The sequence below is a fragment of the Gallus gallus genome, chromosome Z, assembly GCF_016699485.2.
Source record: "Gallus gallus isolate bGalGal1 chromosome Z, bGalGal1.mat.broiler.GRCg7b, whole genome shotgun sequence".
NCBI classification, from domain to species: Eukaryota; Metazoa; Chordata; class Aves; order Galliformes; family Phasianidae; genus Gallus; species Gallus gallus.
This window is the reverse complement of record NC_052572.1, coordinates 12,803,679-12,825,865: the sequence shown is the minus strand read 5'-3', so window position 1 is coordinate 12,825,865 and position 22,187 is coordinate 12,803,679. Positions and strand designations below refer to the sequence as shown.

General features: G+C 40.3%; 2 protein-coding genes across 14 annotated transcripts in view; both read left to right on the top strand.

Annotated features, from left to right (window-relative positions):
* The window catches only part of FYB1 (FYN binding protein 1), a 62,884-nt gene extending 58,017 nt beyond the window's left edge, over window positions 1-4,867 (top strand). For 11 of the 13 annotated variants that reach the window (XM_015277344.4, XM_015277343.4, XM_015277335.4 and 8 more), the window contains 3 exons: window positions 868-901; window positions 2,027-2,058; window positions 2,167-4,546. In XM_015277344.4, the coding sequence (XP_015132830.1) occupies window positions 868-901; window positions 2,027-2,058; window positions 2,167-2,189 (89 nt within the window). In that variant the 3' untranslated portion in view covers window positions 2,190-4,546. Of the gene's footprint in view, window positions 1-867; window positions 902-2,026; window positions 2,059-2,166 lie in introns of all 13 variants that reach the window. The other 2 variants (NM_001031451.2, NM_001397226.1) reach the window with 1 other exon arrangement.
* Window positions 4,868-12,460: 7,593 nt separating this feature from the next.
* RICTOR (RPTOR independent companion of MTOR complex 2) overlaps window positions 12,461-22,187 on the top strand; it is an 80,132-nt gene continuing 70,405 nt past the window's right edge. The window contains exons 1-2 of the mRNA XM_003642978.6: window positions 12,461-12,527; window positions 12,683-12,730. Of these exons, the coding sequence (XP_003643026.1) occupies window positions 12,479-12,527; window positions 12,683-12,730 (97 nt within the window). The 5' untranslated portion in view covers window positions 12,461-12,478. The remainder of the gene's footprint in view (window positions 12,528-12,682; window positions 12,731-22,187) is intronic.

Here is a 22,187-nt window from a genome sequence, read left to right as displayed (position 1 = left end):
TGGAGATTCATACAGACTGACTTGCAGGATCACCACCAGATATACTAGCAGAAAACTGATAGTTTCATACCATGCAATGATTCTTCTCAGTGCATGGAGCAGAAGCATCTCCAAGAATGCAAAGGAACTTACAACTAAAGCTAGTACATTTATTCTAAAACCACTGTATGGATTACTAAAAAAGCACAATTTTAGTGTTACTATTTAAGCCTCCTAAGGAATAAAAGGGGCAATTACCTTCATGGTAATTTCCAGTGAATCAGAACATGACCTTTTTTTCTTAAAAACTATTCTATTCTTTTACAAGCATGCTAATATTTACCTCCAGATATGTAATTACTGTTACAGCTTTCTCTTTGCTTATATTTGTTATAGCAATTGACAAGTATTTCAGTTGATGTCTTTTACCAAAGATGGTGAATCGTATTTTTCCAAGAGGTTAAATATGTGAAAGAAGAATTTGTGCAGTTTTATCAGATTTCAGTAGCAGTGTAACACAATAATAGATTAAATCACCGTCTAACAGCTTTTCTAAGGTATTTTCAGATTTTTACATAAAGACTTTTTATCAATTTGATACAGTTAAAACATTTTTAACAGTCACAGTTAATAATTATTATCTGGTTTGTGTATCTTAAAAGACATTTTCATCCCTATAGGAGAACCAAGTTACACTAAACAAGTAGATAAGAGTTATTAAACAATTAAAACTAAGATAAGCACACATCCAGTGCACATTGTTATACACTAGATGTCTTCCTATGTGAAATAATTAAGAGAAAATGGCATTTCACAAGTGACAAAAAGAGATCAAATATCACGACTGTTTAAATTTAACTAAAATACACGTGTATTTCAATTTTATAGATGGCTATGTTCTGAGAAGCAATTTGGTTGAGAAGTAAGTACAGAATTGTCTTTTTGAAACAATTATTTTAATGCTATGCTTTGTTCTGAACTGTTTGTTAAATAAATGTGAAATTTGATTATTTCAATATGTCATCCCAGTGCTATAAATTGAGATACTTTTATGGAGTTTTGATTTCTCAAGAATTAGTCACATACATCTAAGCTGGAAATTATCCAGGAACTCATTCTTCATTGCTGAACCATAGATTCTGGTTTAAACCACGAAAAACTGCATAAATTAAGTATTATCAGGACAATAATCTATTATTAAAACCAACATTAATGTGATTAAATGCACTGATGCCAATTGCAAATGTTTAACTAAAGTGGACCAATTTTTCATAAGGCTTATTTTTATTTCAGTCTTATTGGGATTGAGCAGATTTGGCTCCATGTTGCTCAGAATAATTTTGTGGTTCTAATCCAAAATCTTTGTCAGACAGAGCCTCTCCATTTCCTTCAATGTGCTTTGTGTTAGATCTCTAAATATTAAATCAGATGTCAATTTTAGAATTCAGGCCTGCAAACACTTACACATGGGCTTAGCTGACGTATATAAATAGCCTTATTGGCTTCCAGACGACTGTTCAAGTGTCTGAGTGACATATTTTGAAAATTCCTTCTTGGGGAACAATTATCACATATAGAAGTTATGTAAATTCATTATCCAAAAATCTGCTTTTCCAAGATCAGTACAACATATCCAAATACAGAAACAAATAAGCATTTCAGCTCTATACTGTTTTTTTGTTTGTTTGTTTGTTTGTTTCAATTATCTTTCCCAGTTTTGACTTAAAGGAACTCATTCTTAATGGAAACGTTCCTATTAACTTGCTGGAATAGCTATTTTAAAACCTAGTTTAAAAAAACCTTTAGCAGAGCAAGCCTTTCACTTCAGAAGAAATACAGCTTTGCCCTTCGCTGAAACTATTCTGTCTTTACCTTCTTGCTCAGTGCTGTTTTGCTACAATAAAGGTAGCATTTTCCTAACCAGCAAACCAACTATATGACACTGTGTCTGAACCACAGTGCTACAGCATTTCATATCTGTAGGCAGATAATAATGTCGATGTTTCAATTTGAAATACATTATTTTTCTCTTTTTTCTAACTTACAGTGATGGAGAGATTTATGATGACATTGGTGAAGGTATGTTGAACATTTCAGTTATTACAATAATATATTAAATTACAATTAATTTTATCCTGGAGTCAAAGTACTGAACGCTAATCTTTCTGCATTCTATTTCCATTTCAGACTGCATCTATGATAACGACTAATGCAGAATTCTGTGAGAGTAAGAGCTTCATCAAACACCAAAATCTGTGCTGGACTTCTACTTGTCAAGCAAGAGAAATTATTAAAGATGATTATAAGTTAATTGCTTATGCTCTTCTAAATGTACAATAGTTGGTTTGCATTTTTTATAATTTCAGGGTTTTGTTCTCTGTTACTTTGTAAGATATTTGTATTGCCACTTATGAGAGCTATTCAAATGTGGGGAATATGAACTGAAACTAAAGTTACCATCTTCCATTCTACAGTGTTGACGCTCCATGTAAAAACAATTCTTCAATTAGCTTTGCCCAAAGAGGCCAGTCCAGGTCTACGAAGGATACAAAGGACAACAAACCCTGTGGACAAGTTTTACTGTAGCTCCATTTTAACGAACTCCAGAGACTGCCACTCTGGGTATGACAGCATCCTGAAAAGATGCTTCCTTTGGGGATAATGTCCTGTTGTGAAAACAGGAAATCAAAAGTGGGCATCAGAGTACGTATTGCTCACCTGCTTTTCCAACTGTAAACGTGTTAGCTACACTGACATGTACAGCCATGTACCTTCGTTACTAAAATTTCTTTTTCTGTATTGTGCTAGTGATAGATTACTGATTTCTAAAACTGTCTTTATTTTGTAAGTACTTTTTGGCTATCGTAACATTAATAGTAAGTTATGTTACATACCGCACTCTGAGATACAAGCCATAGAACAATCTGGTTTATAGTGTAGTGCTGCTTTGAATATCTTCAGAATGTTTGGGGTAAGATTTAATTTCTTTGTAGTTTAAATATATATTACTGTCACTATAATATTTTAGGCATTAAAATGGACCTACATGCTTATAAATTGGTTGGAAAATAATTTCTAGATTTAAAAAGTATATTTATTGATGCCATTGTTATCTTTTAGCTGTTATATTTTTTACATTGGGCTTGTTGGAATAAGGGTATATAAATTAGACATTTCCATGCTGATCCATTGTAGAAACAGTATTTATTCCTAAAGTGGTCATGATAATTAGTGGTGCTTTCATCTGAATGAGCAGATAGCAATACAGTTTAAAATGGATGCATGAACCATAATAATAATAATCACTTTAGACTTGCTTGTGTATCAGAACTCACTGGAAATCTAAAGAAGTTTACAGTGAACTCCCAGTAAAGAGGGTGAGCATGTACAGAAAATGGAATCTATTTGTACTGTGTGATGCTTTTGCAGTTTTGCAAGATAATCAAAAATGTGTCAGAACCAATGTGGCTAGATCAGAAAGTCCTTCTTGATAATCAAGCCTCCACTAATCCTCAAGAGCAGATATGAGAAATACATTATGCAAAACAGTGCAATGCAGCAAGCTGGTAAGTTTAGCTTCTAAACATAAAGAAAGAAATTTTGGCTCTGCTGAAGTCAGAATTTTGGATTCACTTTCAGTGGAGCTGAGATTTCATCTTACACAAGTGCCTTTTACTGATAGTTCTAAGTATATTATATCTCTAAATAGGAAGAATGCTATGATAACAAACATGACATTAATTGTAGGAATAATATCAGTATTTAAAATCACTGATAATACACAGAAAAGCTATAAGCAGTCTTGAGTTTCCAGTTCCATATTTACTGTTACAACCAGCGTCCAGACATGCAAGCACCAATTTTATGTGTAAACATCAGCACCTGCGCCCAAGTTTAAAACATGACCTTTCAAGTTAAATACAATGAATATGTCTTAGCTGCTCATGGTTGATTAATTTTTTTTCCGGGGATTTCTAAAGGGTACATACAGTGGGTAGGAAATGTGACAACAAACTGGAGCGAATTCCGGTATCAAACTTTAGACGTTCAGAAATACTTGACCCCTTGTCAGTTAAAAATAGGATAAATATTTTCATGCTTTACATAGTTAATAAAAATAAAGAGTTTGTGTTAAATGTCAAAGTATATATGCCCAATCTTATTCTGGTTTCAACTCATTGTAGAACTCAAAGCATTGCAGTAAGATCAACAAAGGAACTTTCCTTCTGTATGTACTTTATCTTGCATTAAAGGATCTCAGTAGTACACAAACCTCTTTTGTTCCCCTGCACAGATGTGAATTTTATTCTTTTAAGATCTATTGGTTATGCATTTGAATAGCTTTACTATTTTCATAACTTCAATGTGATGTAGGTACTGTGTTTCCTTGTTGATTCTGTACTGATCTTATGGTGCACTAGATCATCGTAAGAAATAATAATAAGATACCTTATGCTAAAAATTTATGCGTTCTTTAATACATAGTGTGATTGGCACAGGGTGTTGAAGTATGGTTATGAGGTATTATACACTGAGATCACAATAAATTTTTCTTTTTGTTACTTTACCAATGCCATTAGCTGGATACAGTTTTCTTTTGTTTTGTTTTGTATTGTTTTTCTCCTGAATAAATGTGTGCTTTCTCCCAAGACATGTGGGCACACCATCTTCTGCCAAACCAGAACAGCAGTAGCTGAAAAATAACTTCTGGAAATTATCACTGAGCAGCAGAGTAAAAATCAACTTTTATTATTGCTGCAATGGAAGCACAGCTACAATGTGGCATTTGTTTGTCAGTAGTTGCCATTCAGAAAGTGGTATGTAAGCAGAAAGATTTCCAAACAGGAAAATCTACTGCTTAGTCAGTTTAATAAAGGCTATATTTTAAGGCTTTCTCACCAGTAATTTGTTGTATTACCTTCTAAAATTCATAAAGAAACAAAAGGAAAACTATTCTCTCTCCAGACATTTTTTCCCTCTCCAAACTCTGTCTATAATCCTGGAGTATTTGGCTGTGCCTGCTAAAACATTCAGTACAGAAAACACCAAAATATTGACAAAAAAGCAGGCTTCAGCATGAACACCCCAGCTGAGTTCAATAGCACTGCTTTCCATTCCAGCTGTACCTCCATGGTGTCCTGGTAAACAAGCTAAGCAAAACAAAAAGCAGGAGCATTTTTCCTCTGATTCAGCAGCTTTAGAGCATTTTCCCTGCTTTTACCGCAGGCTTTTCCCTGGGCTGCAGGAATGCCACTGATCTCCTGTGCATTCCTGCCTAAGAGGTTTATATTTTCGATCCTCATAATTGCAGATCCCCTGGCTACTCCTTCGTCGGTGGTAACAAAACCCTCCTCTATGTGTGATCCTCTTACATAAACCACCTCAGCAGCAAAGATTGGTGCTTTGGCAAGGGAAAGAAAATGCAGTGTAGGAGCCCAAATTCAGCAGGTTAAGAATGAAGCACCATGTTGCTTTACAGCTGAAATAGGTGTGTGCATGCATGTGTCCTTCTCTGTGTATGTATTTTGTGGCAAATAAGTCAACTTCTGAGAAAAAATGATGGATCCATAAAAATGGACATCTGACCACCAGCCACAGATACTCCTGCAAGGAAAAGCTTCCACACACAGCCTCACTACAGAGTGAAGCACCCAAACTCAAGGAAACACGAGTTTGCATTTGCACAGCCCCAGTCCTGCCTGCCTCTGTGCACAGTCAGTAGTTGCTGGATGGCTTGGGAGATTTTTCCACAGGATCCCTGCCTCATTTAGTGCAGGGGCTGGACAAAACCTAACAGAAAAGGCAGCTGTTCAGCTCTGCAAATCTTGCCTGGCCTCCGCTGCACCAGAAGTATTGTGTCCCATGGCATCCATCACAAGGAGATCTCAGATTTTCATGAATAGGAATGGACTTATCTTGTGAGACAGAAAAATATTTTGTTCTCATTTCAGTGTATGAAAGGAAAGCACAAAGGACAATTTGTGGCACATATCCATTAGTTCTGGGCATAAAAGTATATTACTAAAGCTAAATTAATGATATTTTATTGCTTTTTTTCCTTATATTAGCACTCTCACTTCTTTCTGTTCTTTGCTTCTCCCAGTGCTTAAAAGTAAAGAGGAGAGAGAAATCACTTTATGCTTGAAAAATGTGTACATCCAAAATAAATATTTTAACTACAAGCACACAGTAGTAAAAAGGGCAGATCGGGGCTACCACTGAAATTTGATTTAAATAATGGCTCAGATGATATAGTGAAATGCCTATTCATCTCCTCACTTACAGTTGCTTTCCCCCAACCCTTGTGTGGACACCAAGTTTGCTGTCATGGTCTGAGCCATCCCTACGGCTATGGCCAGAACTGCAGCCTTCAGCGCACATGGTCTGGGGAGACACTGGGCTGAGATATTCAGACTTGTTCTGGGAGAATTAACTCATTTCTGAGAAGTCGCTCCACCAGCATGGCAGCATAGCCCTCCATCCCTACTGCCAAGGAACCAGGTAGCGTTCCAGCCAAAGGGTCCATCCCCAGCACCTCCCAGCACTCCCATTGGGCAGGAGACCTCTCCCTCTCCCCACTGCTCAGCATGGCCGCAGCACCACAGAGTGCCACCTGTGCAGCATGATGGTCGCAAATCCCCTTCTTTGCTGGGTAGAACAAAACAGCCAGGAGCTCACATGGCTTTTATTCTCTGTTCTTAGATCACCAGCTCCTGAATATATGTAGAATTTGTTGAATTATCTCTATTTCCCTTCCTTTAAACCATATGGAGAGAATGGATTAAGCTGTTATTAAATGTATAAAGTTTCATGCTCAAGGGTTTTTATATCACAGACCTTGCTGAAAAGAACACAGGAAACTATTTTCATTCCTAATGCACTTAGAAACACTGCTTAATCTTAGTACGTTCTCTCTTAAGCACCAAGGAAGTATGCAAAATGTCAACACGTACACGAATGAAATGTGAATTAAGGGGATAGCAGCGGTCTCAGGAAACACCACCATTCGTGTTACTTCAGCAGTATCTCCAAATCCTACAGCTCAAGCATCATGAGACAGACAAAGAAAAGAAAAATCTGTACCAGCTTTTTCCCCTCCCTTCTAATTCTCTTTTTGGCCTGATTCCTGATTCCCAACTCCTTAGCGGGAAAAGCCACCTGCTCCCTTGTTGGCGCATGTGGGCTTCGGGTGGGAAATGCACACAGAGTGCCAGCATGGGGCATGGGGCCCCCGACCCCTCCTTGCTCTGCCTGAGGGCATGCCATGCCCCCAGCCCAGCTCTCTGTCCTACCCAGCTCCTTCAGGTAAGCCAAAGACTCAAAGACACGCTGGGTCAGGGTGTCACTGCCCTCTTCTCTGCGTGAGACATGATCAGCATGCTTCCACTTGCTTTCACAATTACTTCCTCTTCCTTATAGTTATTCCTCTTTTCCTCGATCCTCTGACTACAGCATCGTGTCCTTTGCTTCCCTGTTTCCCCGTTCCTTTCCCTTTTCATTTCATTGAGCTCTCCCCCTACTTCTGCTTTCCTGCTCCTGGCACTTGAATTTTTGTCTCATTTTTTAAGATTGCTCAGTCTAAATGCCCATTGTTGGAACAAGATGCCAGATTCTATGCTTGACACCAGCAGTGGTTCTCTGCCGTGCCAACAGCTGAGAAGAGTTTAACAATTCTTGTGTTTGTGATCTATGCTGTTTTTGCCATAGCGCTTCAAATTAGACCAAAGAGTATTTGAGGAGGGTTTTTTTTTTTCAGTAATTAAGTTGAGATGCTGTATGTAAGTAAATCAAACTACTTAGAGCTTGAATAAAAATTAATAAGTTAACCTACTCTAAATAAACTCAAGTGCTTCCAGCAGGGGGGTTGAAGATTGATGATTTTTATGGCCCCTTCCAACCGAAGCCATTCTATGAGTCTATGATACAATTCTGTGATTTCCTAATGGAGACCAAACCATACAATGGTACAAACCTTTTTGGCCAAGGCTCAATTTAAAATAAAACAATAATGAAAGCTTAAAGAAAAAAAAAGCTTTGCTGCCATAGAGATTTTGAATCAAGTGGTGATAAATTATGCATGTATGTATAGCTTCAGCCCGGTAAGTGGGATTTATTTGGAGTGAAACACTCGACAGCTGTGGTTTTTTTCCTCAGGTCTAATTAATATGCTAACCATACACAGACTGAACACCTGTTGCTTTTCACAGCTACAACAGGATTATGCAGCACAGAATGCTGTGAAAAATCTGACATGAATGGGTGCTTAAATGAGAGGTTGCACTAATTAACCATCCAGTTAGCAACCTGCCCAGTTAATCAGGAAGACTTGTTGCATCACTTGACATGCTGTTATTCTGCAGCTGGTTATTGTTGCTTTACTATGCCACTTATTGCTGCTCTTGCATAATTTTCTATGTGCTCCACGTTAGCTTTTTAATTCCCTCCATTACTGGGTAATGAGGAAATATTAACATTTTACCCAGCTGCAATCAATTCAGATTTTATTTCTTTGTTTGTTTATTTATTTATTTTACTTCCAGTTGGATTTAAGATTACTGCATTCATGAATTAACTTAGATCAAACTCAGAGTGACTCCAGAAGAACATACTAATTGTTGTTCTTTAGCCAAATCATTTTGCTGCTGCAAACTGTTTTATTGTTAATCATAGTTTTGTACTATGTAATTGTGTAACTTCAAAGATGTACCAAATGCGTTTTCCATAAAAATATACGTAGAAGGACACCATTTGGATTGTATCTGAGAAGACTCGCATGGGAATGTATTAGGAATACACCACGTTCACCAAGAAAGCAATCACACCTCAAAGAGTAAACACGGTGGGAAAAGCCTTGCAGGGAGCAAGCTGCAAATTGCCCCTCGCTTTTTCTCCAGGCAGCTTGGTGAGTGTGTGGCCATTATTCATCCAGATGAAAAGCTGGCAGGCTGTGGGGCTTAACACTCACCTCAAAACAAACAGCATCCACACACACCTCGTGCTTCTTTTGCACGTTCTCTGCTCAGCCACACACCGACCACAGCCCAGAGCTCAAGCGTGGTGAGGGTGCCCATTCTGGTCACTTAAAGCAGGGCCTGGGGCAGTTCTGAGCACTGGACCACAATGTTCTCAGCAGCCACACTGGCTGAAGCAGAAACCTTTGGCTCAGGACAGCTGCGGAGTCCTGATGACCCCCCCCTGCCCTTTCCTGTACCCCAAATTCAGCCAGGGTTTCAGCAGAACTTTCCCACATTCACATTTTCTTAGATCCTCTGGCAGGATCCAATGCAAAGAGATACTCACCCCAAGAAAAGAGCTGATTTAGACCATTTTTGATCCCATTTGACAATGAAACTGCTTTCAGGATACTTCATTCAATGGATGGTGGTTTCCCTACACCTTCCATTTCAATGACAGTTTTTCTTGACAGGAGAAAATACAGCTGAGGTCTCACCCTTTCTAAAGAATTTGGGTAGAGAAGAAAAAGTCAGAACAAAAAGAGTAATTACAAAGTTCTTACTAACAGTATAGAGATAGCAAAAGAAGCAATGATTTTTCTTAAAACTTTTTGTCTCATTCACTGTTTTTTCTTCTCTTCCTCTTCATTGTCATTTGGGATTTTACATCTATCTAAAACCAATTTCATGATATTGAAAATTAAGGAGGATTATTACAAGCATACCTAGGAGAGATAAAGTACAACAAATCCAAATTGTCATAGCTCACTTCAATTCAGACAGCTAACGTCTCATCTCTGTGGCTTGATTTATACTTTTCTGCTTTTTTTTTTCCTCCTTCTACATGACTGTGAAGAGCAGGTTACAGCTGAGGTAAATTGCACATTTCCACTCACTTCCACAGTGTTTCAGCAATTTCAGCCACCTGAGGCTCTGCCCTCAGCTTGTCTCTTGTACCTGCATTTCTTTGACTCCAAACAAGTAGGAGAAACTTCTCCTGTATCTTCACACTAGGTTTTAAACCCTGAAGATTTATAGTACAGGTAGCAGCCTTCTCTACAGCATATTGCAGAACTCTAGTAGATGTACAAATGCTGTCACTACCATAATCTCACACGTGAGGAGACAAAAATTACCATCTTCTCATTAGAGAATGATGGAACAAAGGTGTTTCTTCATGAGTCTCTGGCACGCAGAGGAGGAAATAAAAGTAAAACCAAAGGAGCTTTATTTTCCATGTGGCTACTAAAACATTTTTTTTCTTTGATTACTTATGGACAGTAAAAGTCAAAATTAATAAATTAAATAGACTGCCTCGTGGATAAATCCGTGACACAGAGAAGTCACCGGACTGGTGAAGATATTTGCCACCCTGGTATTAATTCCACCCCCACCCCACCAAATCAACAAAATAACTGTTCTTGTTGCTTTGTTCTGTTTGCCCTGGTGTTCCCCCTCCTGAGTAGTTTACACATATGTGTAGAAAATGTTATGCAGGCAAGGAATCTAAAACAATTTTTTTTTTTTTTCTCGTGATCCTTTCCCCACATTTAATAAAAGAAAGAACAGAAAGCAAATCTCCAGAATAAGATCTCAAAATGCCCTCCGGCAGAGTGAAGGCTCCTCATGCAGCTATAGCCGTGACATTTTAAGGGCCACACTTCCTTCTGCAGCAGGCTTTTTTATTTTCTTCTTGTGTAGAGCTCCTTAACTGGTAGTTAAGACTGGTGCATCCTTGCTATTTTGCATTTTCCAATAAAAATCTTAACATATATAAATATATATATTTTGATTGCCGAAAATATTACTTACACTCCAAACTATCTTTCATGTAGCCTTATGTGTTCCCACTCATAAGTGATATTGGGACACTGTTCTGCCTGTCAGAATCAGAGACAACCTGAATGTTATCTGCACAACTCTATTTAATGAGGGAAAAAGGGGAAAAACAAACAAACAAACAAACAAAAAAAACAAAGACTTCAGTGAAATATTTTGATTATTAAACAGTGTCTCTTTTCTGCAAGAACAAAATGCTAGAAGAGACAGCTGGAGTTGAAATATCACTCCAACAAGTCTTGATGTCCATGCTGAAAAGTGTTCTTTCATAAAGTAGTGTGTCTGTCAGACTGTGTACCTATTAGGGAAGAGTTAAGTGCTGCATGGCACCAACACTTCTCACATAGATTAAAGGTTCAAGTCCAACTCAGAAGCTTAAGACCAGGCCAACACTCCACTGTGCTTCAAAGCTGATGTGAAATTAACGAGTCCCAGCAGCACCTCTAGTAGACAGGATGCAGTATTACTACCAAAAGCAGTGGTTAATTTGGCATTTTCAGGAAGTCAAGGATTCCCTGGACATGAAATTTCAAAGGGAACCCCTGAGGCATATTGATGAAACCATTAAAGCAAGTCTGTTACACTTCAGCCTTGTGTTAAGTGCGAAGAAGATCTTATTATTTCTACTTCTAAATGTTGAGAACCTGGAATCCATCAAGGACATTAGTCTCTTGTTTAATAAGCAAAAATTGAAATAGGAAATTGTTGACAGTGGCTTTTTAGACTAAATAAAGGTGACATAATCCTATTAAAACAAGGTTCTCACATGTCTATCATGAGCTGCAATGCCAGAAGGTTGAAAGGAATGCCACAACCCCTCTCTGCTCTGGCTTTGAGAGACGGCTACTTGTAACCACCTAAATCAGTGTTCACGTTTAGAACACCAGTTTTTAGGGCAGTAGCACAGGAGCTGAACTGAAAGACAACCCATGACAAGGAGAGAACGCTAAAGCATTGAAACAGTGACCTGAGTTGGTGGATCTATGCCTGTAGGGCCAATCCTGCCCTTCAGCACGGACATTACTTTCCTGTCTTGTGCATCCTGCTGTGGGCCGTGTGTGGGCTGCAGCCGCCCAGTGCCAGGGCAGGGAACAAGCTGTGAGCGCTGGGTGGGTTTCTGCCTGGAAAGGACAAATGGGTGCAGGCAAATCTGCTGGGTCTGCGCAGGGCCTTCCTTCAGTGAAAGCTTTTCTCACACACGCTGATTTTATTAACAAATCTCAAGGAAATAAACAGATCCACGCTTGAGACCGCAGGGACCCATTGCAACTAAAATAGAGCAACGAATGGATATTATTTTCCTTTCTGTTCTTAATTGCTGTGCACACTAGCACACCCGGGGTGTGCGCTGCCACACGTCATCCCCCGAGCCACCACCGCTCCACGGGGCAAGTGCAGCACTACAAAAAGGAGAACCGAGCAGGAAGACCTCAAAAAAGACCTCAGAAACCCCTTCTCCTGAGGGCCTCGCCCGCCCTCCCCGCGGGGCTCGGCCCGAGGCCGGCGCTGACGGCGCGGGGTCCCCGGCCACCCAACTCCTACCCTCAGCCGCCCCCGCGTGGCTCCCGCCGGCGGCGCGACGTGGTGGGCGGGGCAGGGCGGGGCGGGGCGGGGCGGAGGCGCCGTGCGCGGCCGTGGCGGCTCCGTGGAGTTTTTCTCGCGAGAGCGGGAGAGGTTTCCGGTGTTGTGACTGCGGGGCCGTAAACATGGCGGTGAGCCTCCGCGCCCGCTCGCTGAGGCACCTCCGCATCCGAGGTAAGGCTCCCGGCCGGGCCGCGCCGCCCGATTCCCGGCGCCCCGCTGCCTCTCTCACCCGTCCGTCTTCCCCCCGCCGCCTCCTTCTGTCTTCCCTTGGCTCTTTTCTCGCCGCCCGCCTAACGCGGTCTCTGCTTCTCTCCCTGTTCCCGCAGGTCGCAACGACAGCGGCGAGGAGAACGTCCCCCTCGATCTCAGCCGAGGTACGGCCCAGGGGAGGTGGGGTGCGGGTCGCCGCCTGTTCCCTCGCAGCGTCCCGCCGAGGGGAAGCGGCCTGCAGTTCGGGGTCGGCCGCGGGGCCTGACTGCTGCACCGAGGGGCTCGGGGAGCGGGGCGGGGAGAGCGGGGCGCGGCGGCGGGGGCTGCCGCCGGGCTGTATGGAGCGGGATTGGCCATAGGCGGAAGCCTTTGCGCGGACCCGCACCCTCAGGAGGCGGCAGGGCAGCCCCGGCGGCGCCTCCGCGGCCGCGGATGGAGACGAGGCGCAGCCTGGGGCCGGGCGGGCGCCCTGGAGGAGCTCCGCTGCTGCTCCCGCGGCCGCGCGTGCGGGTTTGCTGCGGCTGAGTTGGCCGTTCTGAGGTCCTCACTGCGGTGTTCGAGGCATTCATCTGCCACTGTGTGCCGACCTGCCCTGCTACCCGCTGCTCTCGGAAGTATGCGGGGGACGAGAGGAAGGAAACAACAATAACGTGCTACACATTAACTAGTTCCCGCTTAGACAAATAACAGCTTGTTCTCTACCTGAAAGCATTGTCTTGCTGCGTGCTGGCGGGTGGGCTGGGCTCTCCCAAAAAGCGGGATAAATGCAGGAAACAAACTGCCTTCAGCAGCAGCAAGCCTCCTGTGGGCAGAAAATCTGCATCTGAGATAGGGGATAAAGTAGGAGCTTGCAGCTTTATTGCTCAGCGCTGGGACAGCTGCACTCCTGAATAGGTCCTTTTTGCAAGGAGCTAAGCAAGGAAGTAACATAATAAATGAGATAAAAGCAGAGTGTGAAATGTTGATATAAACTACCTAGGCGTCACTAAAACCTTAAACACTGTCTCCCACGGTATTCCTCTTGTGAAGCTGGCAGCCCATGGCCTGGACCGGTACACTCTTTGCTGGGTAAAGAACTGGTTGCATGGCCAGGCCCGAAGAGTGAGGGTGAATGGAGTTGAATCCAGCTGGTGACCAGTTACAAGTGGTGTTCCCTAGGGGTCAGTAGTGAGGCCTGTCCTGTTCAATATATTGATGACTCGGATAAGGGCATTGAGCGCACCCTCAGTAAGTTTGCAGATGACACCAAGCTAGGAGGAAGTGTTGACATGCCTCAGGCTAGGATGGCCATACAGAGGGATCTGGACTGACTGGATTGCTGGGCTGAGGCCAATGGGATGAAGTTCAGCAAGACCAGGTGCTGGATCTTGCAACTTAGTCACAACAACCTAAGACAATGCTGTGGGGTTGAGGCAGAATGGCTAAAACAGTGTGTGGAGGAAAAGGACTTGGGGGCATTGGTTGATGCTCAGCTGAACATGAGCCAGGTGGCCAGCAACATCCTGACGTGTGTCAGAAATAGTGTAACCAGCAGGAGCAGGGTGGTGGTTGTCACCCTTAATCAGCTCTGGTGAGTCCCCATCTTGAGTACTGTGTTCAGTTTTGGACCCTTCAGTACAAGAAAGACATCAAGGCCCTGGATCGCGTCCAGTGAAGGGCAATGAAGCTGGTGAGGACTCTGGAGCACAAGTCTTAGGAGGAGCAGCTGAGGGAACTGGGATTGTTCAGTGTGGGGAAGAGGTGACTCAGGGGAGACTTTACTGCTCTCTACAACTACCTGAAAAGAAGACTGTGCTGAGGTGGGGGTTGGCCTCTTCTAGGTAACAGTGGAAGAATTAGCGGGAATGGCCTTAAGTTGCACCATGGGAGATTCAGTTTGGATATTAGGAAAAACTTCTCTGAAAGAGTGGTAGGAGCTGGAATGGGCTGTCCAGGAAGGTGGTTGAGTCACCATCCTTGGAAGCATTCAAGAAATGTTTAGATGTGGTACTGAGGGACATGGTTTAGTGGGCAGTGGTGGACAGTTGGACTGGATGACCTTGGAGGTCTTTTCCAACCTTAATGATTCAGTGTGTGATTCTGTATAAAGGAAGTATGAATACTGGCAGTTTCAGTAGTGGTTTCAGCTTGGAGTTAGGCCGTATTAACAGTTTCACCTCTAATTCTGTTCTTTTTTTTGTTACTGTTTATTTTTAGAATTTTATTCTTAAGCAGTTTTATGTTTTACCTTGGACTGAAAGCTACGTGTGCCTGTATGTATCTTATTTAGAAATGCATTTAGTTCTTGGGAAAAGTTCTGAATTCTTTTCAGTTTAAAGGAGCAGGGTCTCATGTTCTACCTCCTCATCATGACATGGATATGATTGCTTTAATGTCTTTAACATTAAAGCCAGTGTAGCTTCATCAACAAAATGTGGGATGAAGGCTTAAGCAGTCCAAACGCATGACACAGCTGTTACTGTAAGTTGTGTTATCTGTTTATGAAATTCACGTAATCAGGATTTTAATGAATGTGTTCAGTAACCTTTTTACATTGTGTAACACTGAGTTGTTCTGATGTGTATTGTTCTTACACAAAATTTAAATGCTGGAGCGGCGACTTTTAGATCTGTTGGAGATCTTTTGCTCAGAATTCAAAAGGCAACTGTAATAAGTGTTTTTTCCATCCATGAGGTGTTTTAAGCCACCTGTAGATCCAATGAGACTCTTATTAGTAACGGTTAACTCTTATCAAAAGTGAGGGATTTGGTTGGTTTGGGGAAATAAACTGGCTAGTAATGATATAGAGAATTTTGAATATAAAGCAAATTGACATAAATACAAATGAAAATGTCTCAGTGAGAAGTTAATTAAGCTAGGTGACAACCTGATTCCCTCACTGAACACACAACGAGTGTTCTTTTTCCTGCTGTTACAATAGTTAAATCAGCAATCAGTATAAATATTTTAAATTCTCATATTCCTGTACGGTTACACACTGTTTAGATTGACTCTCTTGAGCATAGCTTACCCATAAGGCTCACATTTTTAGTAACTTAAAATAATATTCTATTGTTTTTTGTTTCCCCAGGCAACTAACTTTGTGTTGATTAACCTGGAATATCTGAGTTGGGTGAAGTAGAAAATTGTCATCAATAGTGTGTCAACCATGTACTTCAGCTACAGTGATCTTATTACTAATATGTGAACTCCAATTGGTATTGCCTCGTGTTAAGTAGGTTCTCGTGTAGTGAGGATTTGAGAAAAAAGACGTGGCATACCAATCAGACCTTTAGTAGGCCATAGCTGTGGAGTGTATAAGGGGCTAGTGCTGTTATTAAGTATTTTGGAACTAACAATAGGTGAAGGGAGGGTGCTAGCCTTGCTTATGCTGCTTTGGCTTCTGCTTCTTTCTGTCTGGTAGTGCAGTAGTACTCCAGGAAAACCTTTCTGCATGCAAAGCTGGTCTGCCTGTTTTTGATCTGTCTGTTCCCCTCTGCTGCCGTTGTTTGAGGGTTACTAGTGTTTCCCAGAACGCACCATGTAGTTTGCTTATTACGTTATTTTTATCGTGCCTAGTGTGGTGGATTTCATTCCTTGGACCTTCTTAGCATTCTGCATTTTTTAAAATGATGCAGTAATGTTTATGAAGGGTGTTTTGTGTTGTTGTGCATTGTGTGTTTGAGCTGCTTAAAGATATTGGTGTGGAGTTTGAGATTTGTTGTTACTTTATGGTTTCTGAAAGTTTTCAGTCACTCAGGTCAGGCTATTCCCTGTCTTTTAAGACAATTCTAATAAATCTTATATGATGGCAACGGTTTTATTAACCCTTTTTTCCCTATAAAATCAATTTTCTGAAAACATGGTGAGGCCTGGAAAAATCACCCCCAGCACAAATAAGGTTGGGCATAGTACTGGTACAGTAAGGATAAAAATGTGAAGATAGAGGTTAAACTGTTAAACTATTTAAGTCTATATGCTGACTCATCTTTTGATTACAAAATTAAATTATTGGGATTCATTGTACTCAACTTTTGGCCTTGTGTTATATTACCTTCTCAGAATAGAACAGAAGAGGAAAAGGAGGACAGATTCACCACCAGCACAACTCCCATTGCAGTCATCTGGAAGGAATTAGCAATGGGATGAGGCAGACTGGTTTAATTAGACTCCTGAAATCAAACTCCTAACTACTTAGGGCCAGAGAGGACAATTGGAATTATTGACCAGGTTATCGCATTCAGTAGGAATTCTTGCTTTGAGTGTGGTTGTGGTCATGCCTATAACTGTGCTGCAAGCATTACATACTGTTAGCATAATTCATCTTAGTTCCTGACTATTTTGCAGGGATTCCTGAACTGCGGAGCTCCTGTATCTCCCAAAGCCCTAGCCATTCTGCAAGACTTGTGTAATATCTCTTGCTTTGCTCCTGTCTGTAACAGAATCTATTTACAAAATGATTTTGAAAATTGGTTACTGTTTCAGTATTGCCTTACCCTGCTGTGACCCACACCCCTGCTTTGGGCCCTATCAGCTGCTGTATGAGCTCTGGCAGTCTGAATGAGAACTGTTCCTTGTAGTGCCTTATCTGTAGGCAGCGTCCTTTTAATGTACTTTGTTCAAGAAAGCCCCTTATTTGTGTGTGTTCCTGTAGTTCTGAGCCTGCAGTGTCTATCAGGGGTTTTCCAGAGGTCATTTATTCCCTGCCGTGTTTGCGACATACAAGGGTGCAGATAGAACTGCTGAGGATGGATGAGGCCAAGTTCATGACTGTATCTCAGTTTCCTTCTCCTCAAGGGTAACAGTCTTCACTTTTTGATACTGTGCTTTTTAATTAAATGAAATATACCTATCTCCATCTTTAATTTGTAATTGGTAAGCATGCATTAGAAGATGCTACTTTGATTTAGCAGCTTTTCTTGTACTAATTCGCTTTTGTGCTGAGTCTTAGTTACGGCAAGAGACAAGTATGAATAAACTAGCTGAGAACTGCCTTTTTTCTCCTTGAGAGTTAGCAACATGCCAATTTTTGAAGCTATCTGAAAAAAATATCATTTTCCTTTTTTTTTCCCCTCCTTCTCCATCATTTCAATCTAACACATAGGAATACTGTTTAACTTGACAAAGTCTGTTTCCCTTTCTCACTGTGCTTACATCACAGTAAATCATGTTATATTTGATTCCATGTGCACACATGGAAAATTGTAATGCACTGCATGCAGGACAAAAGTCTCAAGAGGCTATTTGCAATTTGCTGCCCACAAAAATGTTGGGCATTTTCGAGGGTTATTTGAGGGGTAGTCAAAGAAGGCGGAATGAATTTTGTTTCCAAGTTCAGCTTGAGATTTGGTGACCACTTCACTTCCAGTTTCCTTCATTCGTAAAGAAGAAGCAGGGAGGAATGTTGCCCACTTGCCTAATATTGAGAGCTTGAGTAGCTGGGGGAGGGTGGGAATGATTTTGGAGTCCTTACAAGAAGGCGGTAAGGAAGATGTGGAGCTGCTGGCTGGTGTATGCTTTCTTGGTTGCTCAGAGGCAGTCTTCTGCATTAACAGCAAGACTGTTACAGAGAAACTTCCAGTACTTTTTTGCGTACTTTTGTGATACATGATCTGGCTTGAAAACACGGAGAAGTGGAGCTCCTCTGCCCTTAAAAACATGACTTTCAAAATACCCAAATAAAACATATGGTAGCTTTTGCCCTGTCTTCACAGTCTACCTTTGTTGGATAGATAACTGTAATAGGATGCTTGTATTAGCAGATCACACAGAACAAGCTGGTTTTTGCTTCCTGCTTTGAGAATCTGTAACTGAAGCTGTAATAGTAGCAAGAAGGAATTTAGCAACAGCTTTTTGCAGCTCAAGGATATGGAGAGTCAATCTAGAAAGCGCTTGGAGGGCTGTCTTACCTTCCTGGCTGTCTGAAAAATTCTCAACCTCATTGTTTTTTGAATATAGATACTTTTATTTTTTTTAGGCAGTTTAGACTTCAAGAGGGGAACTGATTGCTAATGGCAACCTGATAGCTTTTTAGACAACACAAAACCTTTTGGTAGGTTTTAGAAGCGAGGGAATTGAGGGGGGGGCTCAGCATACGCACTCCAAAATTAAGACATACACTTAACTATCTGCACATGTCCTTTGAGTTGCCATTCTTTTGGAATTTGTATAGCATAGTAGTCTGGTTAGGTTAATAACACTTGCGTATTTTTGGCTGTGCTTCCTAAAATATTACTGCTTTTACAGTCGTAAGATTTTTCAGAACTACTAAAGTGGTGTGTGCTTTTACTGTATTTTCACTTTCATTTCTTGAAAACAGGAACTACGTCTTAAATGAAGGGGGAAAAATCATGAAAAGGCAAACTTGATTTACTTCCATATTTAGCATTAAGGTATCTGCAGGTGCTCAGCATTTCACTGTCTTTCAACATTTATACTCATGTTTTTAAAAAGTTTTAGCATCTCAAAATTTATTTATTTATTTATGGGTGGGTTTTTCCTGTGGTGGTTCAAATTGGTCAACAAATCTCAGCACTTCATTTCTGAAGGGCAGAAGTTACAATTGCCATTCTAATATCTTGTGATTTCATTTTATATTTGACAAAAGAGGTTGTTTTGAGATTTGTAAGTTCTTAGGTGTTTAAGCAATGCTTTGTTTTTACAGCAATATAGTCTGCCTTTTATGGCTTTTTTTTTTTCATATCTGGTTAGAGGTTTACAAACTTCTGAAGTCTCTGAAGTACCGAAGTTGGTTACCTTCTTGATAGGACTGTTTTGTCATCAGTACTCTTCTGCCTTTTTTTTTTAATCCTTCTCCTCCTTCTTTCTTTTAGACTAAGTGCTTACTTTCTGCTTTTTTTTTTTTGTCTCAGCCTACTCAGGGTAGGTTCTATGCAAAGAGATGCACAGCCTTTATCATAATTACAGTAAATAAGGAAACTATGTGAACAGTAGCCTTCTCAGGAAGAAATGCATCAGACTTCTGCCCTATCTCGTAATCTTTAAGCAGTTTACCAATTAGCTAGCAAACTTGTGAGTTTTTCCTTATCAACTCAGAGGAGATGCTCAACATCAACATTAAAAGCGAGAAGAAGCAATTTATAGTTACATTAAAAAATGTCTGTTTACGAACTGGTAAGGAATTGATGACAAAATAGTAGCTGACTAGGGAATCTGCTGAAAAAATGGATATGCATTTTTTCTTTCAGATCAAATTGTACTCCTGCCTATGTCATATAATTTTTTTTAAACGGCATGTTACCTACCTTAAAAACAGGCTAGTTTTTTTAGAACTAAGATATAAATGTGCAACGCTAGGCTTTGAAGACTACATAATAGATAACATAAGAGGTTTGCTTTTCATTGGAAGTGTTGTTTTACTGCATGCAGGTAGGCAGATGCTTCACCCATAACACAGGTGATTGCAGACTGAGCAGCTCTGGGATGATCCCTTTCACTATAGAAGGGAAGATGCCATAACACAGCTGTACAAGTGCTGGCCAGTAGCTGACAAACTGCTTTAACTGGAACACTTGGAACTTTCACAATAAAATGTTTTGTTTTATTGTAGCTTAGAAATCTCTGCAATTAGTGTCTTCATTTATACTGCAGAAGCAATGTTGTTTAACTTGTTAACCATCTGCTTTGGTGATGGAAAACTTGTGTAGAATGGGTCAGAAGAAGGAGTTAGCAAAACTTCAGGACATGATTAGTGTAGAATGTATTTACCAACTCCCTGCAGCTGTTGAAGAGGAGGAGTGCTGGTGAAGAGGAATAAGTGAGAAAATGCCTTAAAGTAAAGAAAGCAAAATCCTACTTACAATTGTATTTTTGTAGTTGTATGACTGAGTTTTTGTATCTCTGTAGGACTCATGTTCTTACATTTTTGTTGTATTATTCAACAGTGTACCAAGATGCATCTAAATAGTGGCTTGAATATGTATGAGTATGTATTAGGATGATATCCAAATTCTGTCTGAACAGTAATATTCTTGGAATCCAAGTTTGTTAATAATTTAGACTGAGTGATGGAGACTTTATGAAAGTTTCCTGGAAGGTGAGCTTTCGTGCTAGTTGCTATTTTGGCAGCATGTGATCTTTTAGTCAAGTAGATGTTTTTCAAAAGTTCAGCAAGCTACTTTTTCTCTTTTTTTATTTATTGTAGGAATTAAAGATATTTAATTGTGTGAGACATAAATTAAAACAATAAAGATTCCAAATTCCATTTCAGTTGGAGAAATGTGAAGTTAAGAAGATTCTCTGCTGCTTACTAGTGATAATATGAGTAACCTTGTGAGTCTTAAGAACGAAAGGATATCAAAATGGTGAGGATGGGATGGGACACTTATCTACCCACATTTGAAATGCATATAGATAGTTACAACTTTTTTGGTCAAAATGAAAGATGTACATCTTAATATCCAGTTTATGTGGAGTGTGATGGTTGTGAAATGAGCAGCAAGTATTGAAGTAAGACTACGGGACATGAGTAAGAAATTAGTTGTATGCAGATACAATGTATTTAAAACATATCAATATGACCTTGATTAACAGGAAAAAAAACCATACAAATACTCTGAAAGAGTAACAAATAGCTTTATTAATCTTTTCAAATAAAATTATCTGGAGATCTGGTGAGCTTTAGCAACCTCAAACTTAAAGAATTTAAAATTCTTTAATTCTGTTATGCAAACTGTGTGATTCTCATGGGTAGACTTATTGGGATTTCTTTCATGAAATCAAAAAAAAAGTGGAAACAAGGTTTATTTTCTGCTTCCGTAAATGTGGTGTTTCCAGCTTGGCTTTTTAGGCTAGCATGTTTCTTCATCAAGATGTTAAAAGTCAAAATTTCACCATAGAAAAGTCTTTAAATTAGATTTCTTCTGTGCTTAAAAATTTGTACTTACATTTTCTTGGGAAATCTACAGTGTGATTATGACTTCTTCCTGCCCTTTCTCTGAAAGTAACTGTTAAGAGACAATAAAAGCCTTGAACAGTCAATCACAACTGTGGGTAAATGAGGCTGTCCTCTCTGCAGTTCCTAACAGTCATCATCCTGTGTGCTATTTAGAAGTCTTCTAGTTAAAGTATTCTGCGGAGGTAGTTATCACATCCTACAATCAGCGTAGTGTAAAGATTTCCTGCTGCTGTTAGTGCTGTTTGTGAATTACTGCAGTTTGCAATAGTGTTTACCTTTATTAATGATTGGATTTGAAGTTATTACTTTGATCTTTCCCTGTCTTGACCCTCATGTCTTTATCAGCAGACTGGGTGATCCCACCTCAGGATAATGGAGCTAGATTATTGCTGATTGTACAAGACCCTGTGGAGCAGGATTTTCTGGGGACAGTGGCTAGCTACTGGCACCTTGCAGTTCATCAGTAAGGGCCATTTAGCTGGATTGCGTTTATGTTTTTGAGTTCTTGAACAAGTTAAAACGATTTCAGACAGAATTAAAATGTTACTTGGGAAAATATTCTTAGATGTGATCAAGTTCCTCCCTTTCAGAAATCTTCTGCTAATATCAGTGATAGTATTATTAACCTGCTTGTCAGCTCAATAATATTCAAGGAAATGCGTGATCAAAATTACTTTGAGTAGTTTTGAAAGAAGATTTGCATGATATACAAACCAAAGAGTAGC